This window comes from Anser anser (genome assembly GCF_964211835.1).
Source record: "Anser anser genome assembly, chromosome: 16".
NCBI lineage: Eukaryota > Metazoa > Chordata > Aves > Anseriformes > Anatidae > Anser > Anser anser.
The window spans coordinates 10,770,825-10,788,790 of NC_139737.1; the positions used below are offsets into that span (position 1 = coordinate 10,770,825).

General features: G+C 42.3%; 1 protein-coding gene and 1 long non-coding RNA gene across 5 annotated transcripts in view; one reads left to right on the forward strand and one right to left on the reverse strand.

The window, feature by feature from the left end:
* Nucleotides 1–2,399: 2,399 nt before the first annotated feature.
* ASIP (agouti signaling protein) overlaps nt 2,400–17,966 on the reverse strand; it is an 85,423-nt gene continuing 69,856 nt past the window's right edge. For all 4 annotated transcript variants that reach the window (XM_083801216.1, XM_083801215.1, XM_083801214.1 and 1 more), the window contains 3 exons: nt 9,506–9,660; nt 5,964–6,025; nt 2,400–3,660 (listed from right to left, as the gene is read on the reverse strand). In XM_083801216.1, coding sequence (XP_083657342.1) covers nt 3,484–3,660; nt 5,964–6,025; nt 9,506–9,659 — 393 coding nt within the window. In that variant the 5' untranslated portion in view covers nt 9,660 and the 3' untranslated portion in view covers nt 2,400–3,483. The remainder of the gene's footprint in view (nt 3,661–5,963; nt 6,026–9,505; nt 9,661–17,966) is intronic.
* LOC310882447 overlaps nt 16,998–17,966 on the forward strand; it is a 41,793-nt gene continuing 40,824 nt past the window's right edge. The window contains exon 1 of the long non-coding RNA XR_014572971.1: nt 16,998–17,241. This is a non-coding gene — a long non-coding RNA (uncharacterized lncRNA). The remainder of the gene's footprint in view (nt 17,242–17,966) is intronic.

Consider the following 17,966-nt stretch of genomic DNA (forward strand, 5'->3'; position numbering starts at 1 on the left):
TATTTGTCACCTATATTTTCTTTTCCTTCCTGGAAGATTTTGTACCCCCTAGCTACACTTAGAACTAAATTAGTAGAGAATTTTCCTCCAAATTAGACCTGCACAAAGCATTAGAAAATTCAGGTTTAGGGGTTAGGAATTCATCATCAGAAAATATCTGCCTGTGAAAGCAAAAAGGTGTTGGCAGGAACATTGCTGCAGTCCTCTTGCAGGCAAGCAGCGAACACAAAAGATTTGAGTTTAGCCCTGGGGGTGTACATGGCTCCTCAGGTGACTGGCCATTAAGTGGGAGGAAGGGGAAAGACTAAAATCAAGTAAGGCTCCCAGGATGAAAAAGGATTGTATAGGAGTGGGGGAGAAAGAGCAACAGAGAATTTTAAAAGTAGGAGAGGTGAAGTCTGGCAGATGTGAGAAGCAGCAGGATCTCAGATACACCTTCAAGAGATGGGGCATGCTGACACTAGTTGGGACGCACCTGACTAAGTGGGGCAGCAAGCTGGCTGGCCTTATTAACAGAGCTTTAAACTGGATTCAGCAGGGGAAGGGGATGCACTTCTGAGTGACAGAGAAGAACCAGAGAACACTGACATTTTAGGAATCAGCAGGGAAATACCTGTGAATTGTGCCAAAGGAATTAGGGTGGGCTCCTCTAAAAAGGTGATGTGGCTGATAGCCTAGCTGAAGTGCCTTTACACCAATGCACGCAGCATGGGAAATGAGCAGGAAGAGCTGGAAACCACAGTACAATTAGAAAACTGACCTAATTGCTGTCATGGAAATGGTGGGACAAATCATACAACTGGACACATTGCAGTAGAGGGCTACAAGCTTTTCAGGAGAGGCAGAGAAGGAGGGGTAGGGGTGTTGCCCTCTATGTTAAGAAATGGATATATTGCAAAGGGCTGCCTCTGAGAAACTGATTGAAAGCATGTAGGTGAAAATTAAGGAGTGGATCAATAAAGGACACCTCGTGGCTGGGGTCTGCTACAGGATACCTGATCAAGGGGAACCTGTTGATGAGGCCTTCTTGCTTCAACTACATGAAGCAACATGCTTGTACATTCATCCTGATGGCGGGTTTCAACAATCTGGATGTCTGCTGGAAAAGGTACACAACAGGCTGTAAGCAATCCAGGAGACTCCTGGAGTGCATCAAGGATGACTTCCTGGTCTAGGTGTTAGACAAACCAAGCAGAGGAGAAGCGTTACTAGGCCTGGTGCTCACCCGTGCAGATGAACTCATTAAAGAGGTTAAGATCAGAGGCAGCCTGGGCTGCAGCAACTGCACCCTGGTTGAGTTCATGATCTCGAGGAATGTGGACATGGCAAAGAGCAAAGTCAGGACCCTGAATTTCTGAAGAGTGAACTTCCAGCTTTTTAAAGAATTAGTGGATGAAACCTCCTGGGACACTGTCCTTAGATCCTTAGATCAGATCTGCCAACTCTTTAAGGACTCTTCTTAGAGTGTAAGAGCTCTCTCCATCCCCATGTGTAAGAAATCAAGCAGGGAAGGCAGGAAACTGGCATGGTTGAGCAAAGACCTGCTGGTCAAACTGAGGTGTATAAGGAAATTCACAGGCAGTGGAATTGGAGAGATACAGATTTGAAGGGTGGACCATCCAGTGGATAAAGAATTGACTGGATGGCCACAGCCAGAGAGTGCTGGTCAGTGGCTCTATGTCCAGGTGGAAGCTGGTGACAAGTGGTGTCCCTCAGAGGTCTCTTGGGACAGACTGTTGGGACCTCCTCAACAGAGGAGTGGCCAGCAGGTTGAGGGAGGTGATTGTCCCCCTCTGCTCTGCCCTCCTGAGGCCCCACCTGGAGCCCTGCATCCAGGTCTGGGACCCCCAGCACAAGAAGGATGTGGAGCTGTTGGAGCAGGTCCAAAGGAGGGCCACAAAGATGATCAAGGGGCTCTCCTACAAAGACAGGCTGAGGGAAGTGGGGTTGTTCAGCCTGGAGAAGAGAAGGCTTCAGGGAGACCTCACAGCAGCCTTACAGGATCTAAAGGGGGCCTACAAGAAAGCTGGTGAGGGACTCTTTGTCAGGGAGTGTAGTGACAGGACAAGGGGGTAATAGCTTTAAACTAAAAGAAGGCAGGTTTAGATTAGAAGTAAAGAAGAAATTCTTCATTCTGGGAGTGGTGAGGTACTGAAACAGGTTGCCCAGAGAAGCTGTGGATGCCCCATCCCTGGAAGTGTTCGAGGCCAGGCTGGATGGGGCTTTGGGCAGCCTGGTCTGGTGGAAGGTATCTCTTCAATCAAGATTAAGCAAAGAGCTTCAAGAACAAGAGGAAGATGTCTTGTTTCTAGCCACCTGTTTGCTGCTGCTGCTGCCTTGAGCTTCATCCATACCTTCAAGGCTGTTTCTGAACCTTCAAAGGTTGACGTAATATTAGATAATTTTTCTCCTGTGGTCACTGGTTGCATGCCGCATGTAGAGATTACCACGTAAATTCATGCCTGGGGTAGCTGCTGGGAGTTGAACATAACAGGGAATGAATGTGTGGACTCAAAAGATAAATTGATTGCTTTTAAATGGTTTTCTTCAAGATATACACGTGGGCAACACATTCATTTTTTTCATTTCCTTTCTTCCTCAAAGTCCTGGTTATTTGTCCCTGCTTTTGTACTCTAAGTGAAGTGATAAGAACGTTTCTATGGAAGCAGGAGACTGGCCTAAGACTTCTTTCCTATAGCTATGAGTGGGGAAAAATTCTGATTTTTAATTCATGAGTCATGGGTACATTCAGGGTTTGAATATGTGTAGGTTATACACCTTGGACATACTGATTACTGGTAGAAGGACTAAAAACTCTGGAGGTGGATGTACTGATACTGATGCTCAGCTGGGGATGATTAAAAATGCCTTATTATTTTGTGCACATCTTTTTATGTAGAGTAACCTGTGTAGATTTGAGTCCTGATTTTTGCTCAATGTGTGAGGAAGGACTTCACCCTGAAACCTGCATTTTCAGCATTATGTTTTGGCTCTGTTGGAAGCTAGTGTTGTGCTGTCATTGTGGGCAAACCCAAGCTCTGGTCCCTCACTGGATTAACTAGTCCTATTTCAGTGTGACTGTTTGTGTGCTGTTGGTGCAGGTTTTGCAGTGCTGGTTAGACTGTACTGAATTCTTTGGTTAACAGAACCCTTCAAAAACAAACAAAAAATCCCACTGATCAATCAAAAAACCCTAAAACAAAACAAAACCAAGAACCCAGAATTCTTCTTAAATGCAGGTTAGTTTTGCTAAAAATGCTTGTTTAAGGTCTATCTCCCTGGTTGTCTGCTCACTAAAAACCCATCTTGTTTATGACAGAATTATCCATGTGAAGAAAACTACCATTGTCCATTGAAGAGGAGCAAATCCAACCTACCAGCTTCAAAGCTCTCTACTTAAATTGCTATGCACATTAGACAGTTTGACATGTATACTTGAGAAGCTAATGAAAGACAGAAGCCGTAATGTGTTCCTGGTTTGGTTTAGCACTTTGGGTTTAACGTTAGACATTGGCAGATGGTCTGAAATATTCGGCATTTGCACAAGGCACAGTAGTTACAACATGAATTCAAGTGTGGTTTGCAGGTTTTGAAGTTTGGCACGCAGTCAGCTGCAGGTGTGGGCCTTGGTTTTGGAGGTTTCTTCAGTTCAGCTTTTTTCTACAACAACAAAAAAAAAGAAAATTCATATAAATGTAAGATAAGTATGGGTCAGAATAAAGGGTAGATGCAAATAAAATGAGTTATGGGAACTTGTGGCTTGAGATTAGTAGGTGGTTGCTAGCAGTGGGACTTATATTAGGTAGCAATATAGAATTGATGTGGTGGGACTGGATCACGGGAAATACTGTCTTGCTGCAGCCTATCAAGCAACAACTGCATGAGCCTGTATTGGGTCTGGCTGGGATGGAGTTAACTTTCCCTGCAGCAGCCCATACAGTGCTGTGCTCTGCACTTGTAGCTGGAACAGCCCTGGTATCACCCCGGTGTTGTGTCTGCTGCTGAGCAGGGCTGGCACCGCATCAGGACTCCCTCTAACACCCCGAGAGCCAGCAGGCTGGGGGTGGGCAAGAGGTGAGGAAGGAACATCACCAGGGCAGCTGACCTAAACCATCCAAAGGGATATTCCACACCATATGGTGTCACACTCAGCAATAAAAGGTGGGGAAGGGGAAGGGGGCGGGGAGCCTCTCATTGGTAAGACGACTGTCCTCCCAAACAACTTCTATGTGTATTGAGGCCCTGCTTCCCAGGATGTGGCCAAACATTGCTTCTTGGTGGGAAGTAGAGAATATATATTTTTTTTACTCTCTCTGTGTCCATGCAGCCTTTTTTTTTTTTTTTTCCCCTCTTCCTTTTCTCTTTAATTAAGTTATCTCAACCTGTAAGCCTTTTTTCTTTCCAGCATAATTTCTTCTTCCCCTCTTCTGATAATGGGGAGTGAGAGAGCAGTTGTGGTGGAGTTTGGCAGCCCAGCTGGGTAAAACCACAGGAGTCCCATATTATAAGTAATTATAAATGTGACTGGATAGAGCTTTGGATTATACACTGAAGGGAAGAATGTAGCATCAGCAAAGAAAGGGACACATGAATCTTCTAAGATGGTGACATTTTTATAGGTAACAAGTTACTCTTGGATCCCCAAAATTTTCAAATGGAAGAGTGGAACCTCCCTGTCATCTGTGGGGATGGGATCCACTTTGTTTTATGGACTGTGCAGCTGAGAGAAAGAGGGGAGGTTATTTGGCAACACTCTACCTTGCAAGGTTTGTTTGCCAGTCTGCTTTTGAAGCTCGGTAATCAATTGTGCATCAGATTTGTGCATGGGAATCCTTAAATGCAGACACAGCTGAGTGAGCTGAAAAAGATCTAGCCTGTCTGAAGAATGTTAGTACAATATGATTTGGAAAGGGAGAAAACTTTGGCTTGGTCAGCGTGTGCCTGGGACCTGGGCAGGATCGCTGGAGCCTTCCAGCTAGAGCTGCTATAGGCAATTTTCTAACTCGGTAAGTTTGCCAGAAGTTTCAGTTGTGAGGTAAAACATTATGTGGTCTCTAAAAGCTTTAGGAACTTTTAAGACCAAGTACTTGAACACAGTTTGATTACCAGAATGTCCTGCTCTGAGCAGAAAGTGGAAAAGCGTGACCTCCTGAGGCCTCTTTCAATCTGAGCCATCCTTTGGATTTAGGAAGTGTTCCAGGGAAGGTTGACCACACAAGACACCAATTAGAAAGGAAAAGAAGGAGCTCTAAATGTTTCTGGTTGCAGCTATTACTGGTTTGGCTGTAAATGGCTATCGTGACTGTAGATGTCTATCGTGACAAACTAAAAATGAAGTAAGAATGCTGTTCTCTACTCTTCCTAGAGAGTCTTTAAAAACATAGGAGTCTGGTCCAGGTAATGTTTCACATTTAAGATCTAATGGCTACAGGTTAAAGAAATCTATGAATCTGTATCTACAGATTTAATAAATTACTTAGTAATATTTTCCAAGCAAATAGCAAATTCTTTGGCTGCCTCTACTTCTATTTTTTAGCACCCGTAGTTAAAAATGAGCAGACAGTGAGTTTATGCCCCTGGGCTGCAGAGCCTGGACAGTTAACCTACATGGCAAGACTGGGAATGGTATCTTTTTTAGCAGATATCTAAACAGTGTTTCAAATACTTAAAGCAACTTAAGGCTAAGTTACCTTTCTATAAGAGGACTGTAAAATAAAACAAACCAAAACCAATTAAAAAACAACAAAACACAAAACCCAGGAACCTGTAACAAATCTAAGACCATACTTTTCTTTCCATCATTCATGTTCTTCATCTGTTTCTCCTGTATTAAGCTTCAAACTGTATGCAAATTATTTAAATCAGGGAATGACTGTAAAAGCTTTTCAAATGAATGCGCTGAGGAAAATTATAGAAGTAGCAAACCATTCCAATTTGATGATATTTTCTGAACAGCCACCTACCTTGGAAGATTTCTTGTTCTCTGCCTCTTTCCTGCTGACTCTCTGGGATCTTTTAGTTAAATCTTCAAAGAGAATATCAAAACATATTATTAAATCAGTCTTACAGCAAATATAGTTTAATAGAGATGCTTGATACTATTTTTGTGCAACAGAAGGCGGATAACCTGCATTGCTACCACACCACTGCAGTCTTCCACAGCTGAATGTTTTGCAGTAATAAAGTTCTAGGAACTGTCCTCACTTAAAAGTAGCATCTGAACTTGTGCTGTCACTGTTGCTCGTGTAAAACAGAAGAGCACTGACATTTGTATTTTAGGAGTGTTTTTTTTTTTTTCCGCGTTTGCCCAATGTGTTATGTGTTTTTTAGATATTTGGACCAATGTGAACAATAGTTTCAGATAAATAAAATTCAAGGTCTCTCTGTAAAAAAATTAGGGTGCTAATGCACATCAGTCACATGAACAAAAATGGGAAAAACCTTCAGAATTCCAAAATTTGTTCTGTAAGAGGAGGTGTTACCTACATAAATTTGTCAGGAATTAAAAAATATGTTCTGGGTTCTCAACTCTGGTAGCTGATTTTTTGATTTGGTACTTTTTTTGGGGGGGGAGGGGGCGTGGGGGGGAAAGAGAGAATTTCAGACTGCCTGATGTAAAATTTTTGGGTTTATTTTTAGATGAAAACACCAGTATTATGAAATTTCCCATACTATCCTTTGAGGAATATTAGCATTATTATTATATCAGCTCTAAAATTATTTGTTAGTGTATATTAACTTCATGACTAAGACTTTTCTTGGGATCTAACACAGCAAGACTTTTCTGCTAAAGTGTGAGACACTTCCTGTCTCACTAACCTATCACGGTATTTTCAAAATCTTGGTTATCTGTGTGTGAGGTTTGTAATAAGCACAAGCTCCATGTAATGAATGACTGGCATAAAAAGATTTACATACGCCCACTGTTGAATAGTGGCTTCTTGTCTTTTCCAGAATTTGCTATAGAGATTTATGTGAACACTTAATATTTGCCAGAATTTGCAGAATTACACAGTTAAGAATGCACTGCTTAGCAGTTTAATTTACTATCCTTGCATTATTACAGAGTTACACATCTGTCTCTAAGAGACAGTGGGAGGAACAACTGTATTTCAGGCATAAAGTATTTCAGGCCACTCAGTAAGAGCATGGCTTAAGCAGGCATCGCACCAAGTGGTATTAGGGGTTTAGATCCAGTTCCAGCTGGCACATTGTGTTGGTTTTGTTATACTGTCCTTTGAAACTGAGTTACCTTTTGGTAACTGAGTTGCTTCTAAGTCATTTAATTCTACATTCATTTAATTTTCTACATTACAACTGCAATTGTATTGGAATGTTTTAATTACAGAATTGTTTTCATTTTGTTCATTTAAATGTTGTATGATGTCATTAAACTGAGATTTATACATTTCTGTGACAAAAATGTGTGTTAGTTGTTCCAGGCAATTTGGCAAAGAAAATGATGCCCAGTTGGCAGCTGAGAGGGAAACAAGGAAATGTTTTTTTTGAAGGATTTGTACTGTAGTCATCTCTTCCTTAGTTCCTCTGCATTAGGTAAAACACCTGCCAGTAATTTCATATTCCTCATGTTCTACTTACCATATTTTCAACTACTGCCTAATTAACCAGCTCCTTACAAATCTCATCTATGAAGATACAGGGAAATGTAATACAGGCTTGTGCAAATATCAATAATACATACCTCTAACTTCTGCTGATACAACTGCAATTTGAAGTGTTATAAAAACCCTGCATTAATTAGATGATTGCATCATGTTCTAGTTGATGCTAGGAATTCCTCTGCTTATGTTTTAAGACATGATTCAATTCCAGTCTCAGGTTTTATTGAATTAGAGCCACTCATAACATCCTTTGATACCATGACCACTGTGATTTATTGGCAGGTGTGTAAACTTGATTGCAAGTGAGGTTTATTACTTGAGTATTGCTATAGCAACATTTAAAAAATAAGCTGTAAATATGAGTGCCTCATCCTTGTTCTATGTGGCCGATCAGAAGGAGCAGGACTTGTAAGAAAATGTGATTCGGATAGGAAGTGGTATTGTAAATATTAAAACAAAGATGATGAGAAATGTCTCTGTTTGCATGTAGTAGATTATGTGGATCACCATGATAAATTCTAACCGATAAATCATAAAGAAATCAACTCCTTAGATGTATTAGGATTGGAGAGTAGGCTTTGGTTATTTGAACACTCTTACTATCAATTCTGAATTAATTGTTTCTGTGGTGGTGATGGGAAAGACCATACCATCTGCCTTTTACCACGGCACTGTTGTTATAATAAATACCACCACATGCGGCATCATTCTCATCCCTGAGCAGTGGAAGCAGCAGCAGCTTGCTGTAGGACTGCACTGCTGGTTGCACCCATCTCTGTGCCCACTTCTATATCCGGCTGCTTTTCCCAGATGCTTTCCCCATTTGCATTTGTTTCTCCCCTTGTTCTAGGCAGGACTGGCTCCAAATCATTGCTCTTTCCCTCTAGCAATGCTTTCCTCTCATGCTCTTGTGTACACTTATTTCAGCACAGCTCCATTTCTTCATCTAGCTGCTGTGTAATGCACAGAGCCCAGCAAAAATAAGGGGAAAAGGATAGGCTTCTAGTTACATCTCACAATATGCTGGAGTGAGGCAGGTGATGGACTGTTATATTTAGCTTTGCAAGTTATAACTCAATTTATTTATTTATTTATTAGCTAGTAAATGATAAAAGTATCGTGGCTTCCAATTGTCTAAAATAAAACCTGGAAAGGTTTTGAGCATGTGCCATTTCAGCTCCAAAGTAAACTGTTTTGAAAGGTATGTCGATTCTACCGAGTGAGAAAAATTGTAATGATTTGTCTCAGTTTTCTTACTCACTTTGTATCATTCCAAGTGTAGATATGAGGCAGCGGAGGATCAGGCTGACCTCTCACCTTTGAACAACTGGGCTGTAGAAAGGCCTTGAGATACCTCTGTAGATGCCTCTTGGCACAGGATAGTGAGCACAGCCATGGTCAAGAGTTTTGTACAGGGAGTACAAGAGTTTCAGTACAGGGAGTTTTGCATCTGTATTTTCCTTTTTGGAATAATCAACCAAGATAGCAGTCTACAGAAAAGGTGAGCATTATGCCAAGATATGCTCAGTTTTAGCTGATCATATTGTATTATATCATTTAGAATATTATAACTCTTTGGAGTTATTCTTGTATTTTGGATGTCAAAAGTTCATTCTGTTTATATGCATATAGGACAAGGACAATGCAAAAGGCAGATTTTTTTATTCTTCTTACATTTTTTCTTCTTCTTACACTTAACTGTGGTTTGCCACATTGCCATTCTTGGATACTGCCCCTGCACTGCTATTGCACTTCTGTATAGTACTAAGGCATTGTACAAAATTGCAATGTTGTACTAAGCTATCAAAATAGTACATATTAATCAACAGCTGTACTGTCTGGAAGTGCTGCTAATTTGGCATTGAATGGCAGATTTTACTAACCTACTATGGAGATGGGTGGGAGATCTGATAGGTTCATTTTGTTGTTCCTTGACAGGTTACGCTCTATCTTCTCCTCGATTACCATGTGAGACTTGGTGGCTCTGAGCAAACTGTAGCAGAGCAATAGGCTTAGGAAGAGGTTCTTTCTTTCCATCCTGGGGAGAAAAAATCCCATTGTCAAAAAAACAAGATCAGTCAAAACTTGTATGTAGAAAAGAAGCAAGAAATGAGTCTCAGCAATGGTTTGCTATTGTGTTGAGCAATTTTATCAACATACCTTTGACAAGTTTTGGAGACCCTCCCTCTGTTGCCACAACCTTTTAAAGATGATAGCGAACAGAGGCAGAGGCACTGACTCGTACCTTCAGGATGCACCCTGCCTGGTCTCATGGACTTTCCTACATCCCCTTGATTTAAGTGCCCTCTGACTGCATCTTTGCCTGCAGTATGTAGTGCTGTGTTCCTGCAGGCTCTGCCTCTCAGCTCAGGCACCTGGGAGGCCAAAAGCAGACCTGACCTTTGAAAGCTGAGGAAGACATTGAGTACCTCAGATTTTTATATATCCCTGCTCCACTGAGAACCTGAGTTCCTCTCAGTGGGCCCAAGGCCTCCCTTGGCAGTGTCATTGCTGGCTGCGTGGATGGGCACCATCACCATCAATAATCATCATAGCAAAAGTACTTTTACGGACTTGCTATCCACACAATCTGCATATGGCAAAGACAGAATGGAGTACAGTGGGTCTCCTTGTGCACACATCTATCCCCTCCCTCTGGCCATAAGTGCAAGATTGGTGTGAAAGGCTTTTTTTTCTGTGGAAAACATCCTGTATATTGCCTATCTGCTACTGACCATAATCAAAAATCCCTTTTTTATTTTTACTTATTTATTTTTTTTCTGTTTAGGGTATTTTCAAGACATACCCTGAGACTATTTTTATAATTCTTCTCTAATGCCTCTACTTGCTGGTATCAGCTCTGTTTCTTCTCCAGCCTACTTATTTTCCCTTTGGCTTTCCAGAAGTTACTCTGGAGGCAGAACTGCAGGTGAAGCTCAGTGGTTACATATCTGCAGCTTGGGGATTTCATTCATCTGCCCAACGTGCTGCCAGATGAGTGTGTCTTCCTGATGCCCCTGCGATGCAGGACACCAATCCACTCCCTGCTGTGGCCAGCTGGCAGCAAGAACACAGTTTTCCCCTTTTATAAAATGGGTTTAAGTAAATCCTTAATCACCTGCAGAAAACAGTGCAATTCTTAACTTGTTTTTAGCCAAAAAAATAACGTGAATTTCTAGGATTAAAATTTTCATAGGTTGCCAGTGTGATACATCTAAATTTCTGCTTCCTCTTTAAATTGAAGAAAGGCTATGAAATACTATTGAGTCAAGTCTGGCAAAGGGCATAGGAGGGCTTCTTTCAGTTCATTCTCATTACTTTTGTTCTTCCTTTCAGACTCTTTTCCCCTAGTTTTTTGTTTGTTTGTTTTCATTCCCAGGTACAGAGGCCCAGCACCAGGCACTGTCTGTTCTCTAGTTTTTCAGTACCATAACCACAATGAGTTTACTAAAACAAATTCTGCATGTTGTACAGAGAAAAGTGTGCAGAGACAAGTGTACAGAGACAAGCATTTGAAGCTGTTTGTTAAATTTCATTGTGATTTTAACTTAAGCATCTTGCTGAAGTTATTGAACTCATTCTACCTTTCTTGCTCCCCTACTCCTTTTATTTCTATTTTCTGATTTCTGTTTCTACCTTTTGTTTCTTTTCATTTTCAGCTATCCCCTATGTCCTGTTGCTTTTGACATGGGGATTCCTTAGACAAAAGCATTTCATGCATTTATTTTTTTTTCCTTTTTGTACTCTTTCATTGTTTCCCTACCCAGTTCTCATCATCCCCAACTGGATATTCCTGAGGAATGGAGTGGAAATTGAATATGTCACAGTACACAGGCCAAGTTCGAACACTTAAGTTTGAGTGAAAAAAAAATCCAAACTTAACAACTTTTGGATTTCAAATAATAGAAGGGAAAGAACTGGATGTATTGATCACATCACGACAGTGACAGTGTGATGCAGCATGAGGAAAATGGGAGAGAAGCAGCCCTGCAGCCCCCAAGGTGAGTGCAGCAGGAGGGCAGGAGGTGCTCCAGGCTCACAGCAGCAGTTCCCCTGCGGCCTGGGGAGAGGCCCCTGGTGGAGCAGGCTGTCCCCCTGCAGCCCATGGGTCCCACACGGAGCAGATCTCCACGCTGCAGCCCGCGTAGGAGCCCCCGGTGGAGCAGGTGGATGTGGGGGGAGCTGCCACCTGTGGGTGACCCATGTTGGAGCAGTTGTTCTTTAAGGACCCTTCCAACCCAAACCATTCTGTGATTCTATGAACTGGGAGTGAAGCTAAGCCTGGGAAGAAGGGGGTAGGGGAAATTATTGTTTGTTTTTGTTGTTGTTGTTGTTTGTTTCTCACTATAGCATTGTATTTTTAATCGACAATAAATTAAATCTTCCCTAAGTCAAGTCTGTTTTTCCTGTGATTGTAATTGGTGAGCGGTCTCCCTGTCCTTATCAACCCATGAGTTTTTTCTCTGTGTTTTCTTCTGCTGTGCTGCTGAGGAGAGGGAGTGACAGAGCAGCTTGCTGGGCACTTATCAGTCAGCCAGGGTTAACCCACAGCACTAATACACTGTTACTACATTCTCACGGTTAAAACTTCACAGTTTTAAAGGCATCTTACTAAAATATACCTTTCCCTCATTTCCTTGATTGTATCAAATGGTTTTCTTATATTTTCGAAAAAGTAAAATGTGCTACAATGAAAATTGTTTCAGAGTTCCCTCTTACTTTGGAAAAGGAAAGCAATTCGTTGGGTAGCTAGATATGTTCTATCTCTGCAGCAAATTTGGCTGTACTAACTTTGAGCAATACTCTTCTTGTGTCTGTATTACCTGTTCCTTGATTAAATAAAGAATCATAGAATCAGAGCATAACCCGAGTTGGAAGGGACCCACAAAGATCATCAAGTCCAACTCCTGACTCCACACAGGTCTACCCAAAAATCAGAATTCAGACCATATGACTAAGTGCACAGTCCAAATGCTTCTTAAACTCTGACAGGCTTGGTGCCGTGACTACATCCCTCGGGAGCCTGTTCCAGTGCGTGACAACCCTCTCAGTGAAGAACCTCTTCCTGACATCCAGCCCAAACCTCCCCTGTCGCAGCTTGACACCATTCCCTCGGGTCCTATCTCTGGTCACTAAAGAGAATAGATTGGCGCCTGCCCCTCCACTCCCCCTTGTGAGGAAGCTGTAGACCGTGATGAGGTCTCCCCTCAGCCTCCTCTTTTCCCGGCTGAACAGGCCCAGTGACCTCAGCCGCTCCTCATACGTCTTCCCCGCTAGGCCCTTCACCATCTTTGTAGCCCTTCTCTGGATGCTCTCCAACAGTTTCATGTCCTTTTTGTACTGTGGTGCACAGAACTGCACACAGCGCTTGAGGTGAGGCTGCACCAGCACGGAGTAGAGCGGGACAATCACTTCCCTTGACCGACTAGCAATGCCGTGCTTGATGCACCCCAGGGTATGGTTGGTTCTCCTGGCTTCTGATACACTGCTGGCTCATGTTCAGCTTGCTGCCAACCACAACACCCAGATCCCTCTCTGCAGGGCTGCTCTCCAGCCTCTCGTTGCCCAGTCTGTACATATAGCCAGGGTTGCCCCGTCCCAGGTGCAGGACCCAGCACTTGCTCCTGTTAAACTTCATGCGGTTGGTGATTGCCCAGCTCTCCAATCTGTCCAGATCTCTCTGCAAGGCCTTTCCACCGTCAACAGAGTCAACAGCTCCTCCCAGTTTAGTATTGTCAGCAAACTTGCCCAAAAACACCTTCTAGTCCTACATCCAAATTATTTGTGAAAACATTGAAAAGACCTGGCCCTAAAATGGAGCTTTGGGGGACCTTACTGGTGACTGGCTGCCAGCCTGATGTAGCCCCAGTTACCATAACCCTTTGAGCCCTACCCGTCAGCCAGTTGTTCACCCATTGCATGATGTGAAAAAAATCCCTTTCCCCCTCTGAGAGAGGTGCATCCCATCTGGTGCCAGCAGGCCTGGTGTCGCATAGACCTTCCCATGATCAACAAACCCAAAGTTCTGGTGGTTGCAGCAGACCCATGGAGCCATGGAGTCTTGGAGCCATGCACTGATGAGCTGAGTCTGCCTTTCGATGTTGATCCCTGCTACTGGAAGGATGGAGGCAAACACAACCTGCGCCCCTGATCTGTTAACCAGTTGCCCCAAAGCCCTGAAGTCCCTTTTGATTGCCCTTGGACTTCTTGCTACCTCGCCACTACTAGCTTGAAAAACCAGTAGTGGGTAGTAGTCAGAGGGCTGTACCAGGTGAGTGACTTTTCTAGCTATGTCTCTTACCCGAGCCCCAGGGAGGCAGCAGACTTCCCTGTGGTCTGGGTCCGGACAGCAAATTGGACCCTCTGTCCCTTTCAGAAGGGAGTCCTCTATGATGACAACCCTTCTTTCTTTCTTGGTAGGAGAGGTGATGTGGGGGGTAGGTTTCCTTGCCTTAGGCACCCCTTCCAACTGGGATGGGCTTTCGTCTACATCATCGTTTGCTTGACTGCCAATTTCCAGAGCCTCATACCTCTTGCGTAAGGGTACCCAGGAAGGCGAGGTAGGCAGGGAGAGGGCATGCCTACCACCCCAAACAGAAATCTGCTTCCATTCGCCCCCATGACCTAGATTCCCTCCTACTGCCTAGTGGGATAGGGGAACCTTTGTGTCTTGTGTGGTGGCTGTCTCCTGAGTCTGTCTCAGGGTGGGCAGAGTATGCTTCCACCAGTCAATTTCCCTCTCTGACTCCCTGATGCTCCTCAGTCTGTTCACCTCCTCCTGGAGCTCTGCCACCAGGCTGAGCAATTCTTCAACCTGGGCACACCTCCCACAGACATACCCACCGCTGCTGCTGTCGGACACCGACAGAAGACTCGGGCACACCCTGCAGCCCAAGGCCTAGATGGCCACGTGTTTCCCTGAGATCTTTGTATGGTAGCCACATCGCTAGATGTGGCTGGAGAGGTCACAAGGGATGCAGAGGCCAAGGCTTTCTGCTGGGTGGATACCATGGCTGGGCTCTTTGCGAGCAGGTTACAACCACTGTTGGAAAACAGCAGTGACAGTGCACTCCCTGCTTGCCTGGCCTGCATGAACTGCCGGGCCCTGCCCGCTCTATTCACCGTGCTCCTGGTCCAAATATCTCATATCACGCATGTACGTTACAAAAGCATCAATATATAACATTGATGGCATCCTCTTCAGTCTATTCTTGTTAAAAGTAGTCATCATTTGATCACCAGAAGAAAACAGACCCTTCCTTTTTTCTGTGTCTGATCTCTATACACACAGCTGCAGTTGCAGAAGTTGTACAGACTGCATCAACCCTGCTTACAGGCTGCCTGAGGCTTCCTGAGCACAGTTCAGAGCGGTAAGTGAGGTGCCCAGCTAATCTACACAGATTTGTCATGCAGGAATACACGATGTCTACCATGACTTGGCTTATATATATTTAAAATCCCTGATTTACAGATGTTGTATTTATTACCGTTATATATAAATGAAGTCATTTTAAACTCTCTATGTGTTTATATAAGTGGGGGATAACTCAGCACACAGAGACTCCTTCAAACTACACTGAGTTTATTTTCATTTTCTGCAGCTACACTGGTCTGTCAAAACCCTTGTAGTTATATAAACCAGATGCCACACAGTTTAGAACAAAATCACTTGAGCTTAGATGGGCTGAAAAGGAAGAAAGTAAATTTCCATTTTGAGGATTTTCAGCAGAGCCCCCTGTGCCATAAATTCATCGTAGCTCAAGTCTTAGTATGGTAATAAAGTGTGAGAATCAGTCTTTACAGTAGCTAGAATCTATGACTCACTGGGGTTCAGAGATCAATTGCGTTGGGATTAGAGTCCTATTAGGAGAGAAACTTGTCCATTACACTTGCTATAACTCATTAAAATGTTCACTGCTTGCTCTCCTCCCTGCTATTGCTCATTCAGAGCCTACTAGAGCCATCTCTGTCCACTGTTTTCATTGTTCAGGATGGAAAGGGCAACGAACAGAGATTTAAATTATGGGAGAAAATATTTAAATGAGGTATAAGGAAAACCTTTCAAATATTTGTGATAGGGAAATATTGGAATAGCTTGCCTGGAGGTAATTATGCATTCTCCAGAGTCAGAGATATTGAGGAATGAATTAGATATATCTGTCAGTCTGGTCTGCTGTATCACTTATATTTAAAACTAACACATATAAAATCAATGAAGCAGGCAAAATTACACCCTCTTCAAAACTAGCCAGTGTGATGGTGTGTGTAAAGCAAAGGGATGGATCCTCATTTCACATTTCATACAGACGTTAGATACTATAAGTGAGGGTGGAGTGAATTTTAAAACTGAGAATAGTCTGTTAATAATGGAAACAATTAGACACAACTAATATTGAAGGAAACAACTTTGAATGATGGGAGCTGTTGTTCCAGTAAAGTGGAGAAGGCACAGGGAATCAATAATTTTAAATTTGTAGTGATCAGTATGAAGGATGGGGTTCTTGTAAATTGTTTTATGGATACTGCCTGTAACATGGCTGTTAGGCTTGTTACTGTAAGTTTATATTAGATTTAGAAGTGACTATTGAACTGATGATTTAGAAGAGCTCTTGAGAAAATAGTCAGAAGCTGCTACAATAAGACTGGATAAACAATATGCTGCTAAATATTTAGGGGAGAGCAGAGTTGTAGTGAAGCTACAGGCTTACAAAACCAAACAGGACCACTGAGATCATATGGTCTGATTTATTCTGTGGCAGGCCATAGACCCTGCCTGGATTACACTGCTTAATTCTTAATTAATAGACCCTGCCTGGATTACACTGCTTAATTCTTAATTAAACCAAGTGATAAAGATTCTGGTAATTTGTTAATCTGATTGCTTCAATTTCATTTTCCAGGACCTGAATCCTTCTAAACCTTTCTCTTCACTGTAGTTTTTTTTTTTAATTCCTGAGAGACGGCTAGCTGAGCAGGTAACTTCCTAATATTCTTCTGGTTCAGCTGAACAGGTTGAGCCCAAAGAATTACAAAATTATAAAAGAAGTATAAATTACTTTTCTCTCAGTACTTCTGTTATCCACGTGGATATATCCACTATTCAGTTGTCTATTTTTGCATTAGAAGCAGAGGTAGTGTTCCTTTAGTGACTTTGCTGATGACAAGTGATCTCCTTACTCTACTCTAGGTTTTTTGTAAATCAAGCTCTCTAAGTCCTTTTCCAGTTTTTCTAAGATCTATGTCAAACCAACACACATGTGATGGCCTTATTATCCATGTAATTGTTTAACTATAAGAAATTATTTAGCTGTTCCATGACTTACTGAAAATGTTTCCCACCCAGCTTCCCCAGTTAACAGATAGCACCTGCTTTAAATTGGTTACCCAGTCTTCCTTCAAAGAGGAAACGATTCCACCAGTATAGGGTGAAACCATGGGGGTATGGCAAGATGGGTGAACGGGTGAGCAGATCGATCGATCAAAGCACTGACTACAGAAGGAGCTCCAGATTCCTGCCCTAAGGATTTCAGGGGGAAGGAGTGCTCCTCTTTGATGCTGAATTCTCCTCTCAGTTATGAGATAGTCCCAGCTCGTAAGGTGACCTGTTAAAGGCTTTGTGGTAAGTGATTTAGACTGGTTGTTTTAAAAAAGCTTCAATACTCGTCTTCTGAACAACTGGTGGAATGTAAAGTGTGTTTGAGTGGTTTTTCTTTTACCCCAATAGTAAAGGTGTTTTTTTTATTTTTGTTTGTTCTGTGTTGTTTTTTATTTTATTTTTTTTTCTTTTTAGCTTAAGTCATATTCTCTCGTGTAATAGATACAGATCAGGGGGGCTTTTCTCCCGTGTTATCTATGAGCCCTATTTAGAATCTAATCTGCCCGCATAGGTTATCATTTTGATTCCTGTTTGTAAGCAATTCTAATCTTCTCCTTTATTTTTACTAATATCAATTTATTATAAAATCTTTATTTTTTTATTTAATTTTAATTTTATTTTTAAAATTTATTTATTTTAAAGCAACATTCTGGTTCTCAAGTTATTTTGAAGTTCAGGGGCAGGACTCTTTGTTTGAAAGCATGCTCCTGCCTCAGTACCGGGATTCTGGTCATTGTATGAAATGTTCCTTAAAGTGTTCTGAGCTCAATTTCTGTTTTGCCTAGCTTATTTGGGAGAAATATATATTTTTTTCAGCTCTGTGGAATTGTATGTCTTCAGAAGATGGGAAATGGGGAAAGTACATGTCTTTGAAGAACGTAGGAAAGCAGAAGCTGTAAAACTATGGTTGCTCTATGCTCACTTTCTAGAGAGACTACTACATTAAATTCTCATTCACTTGTTATTTT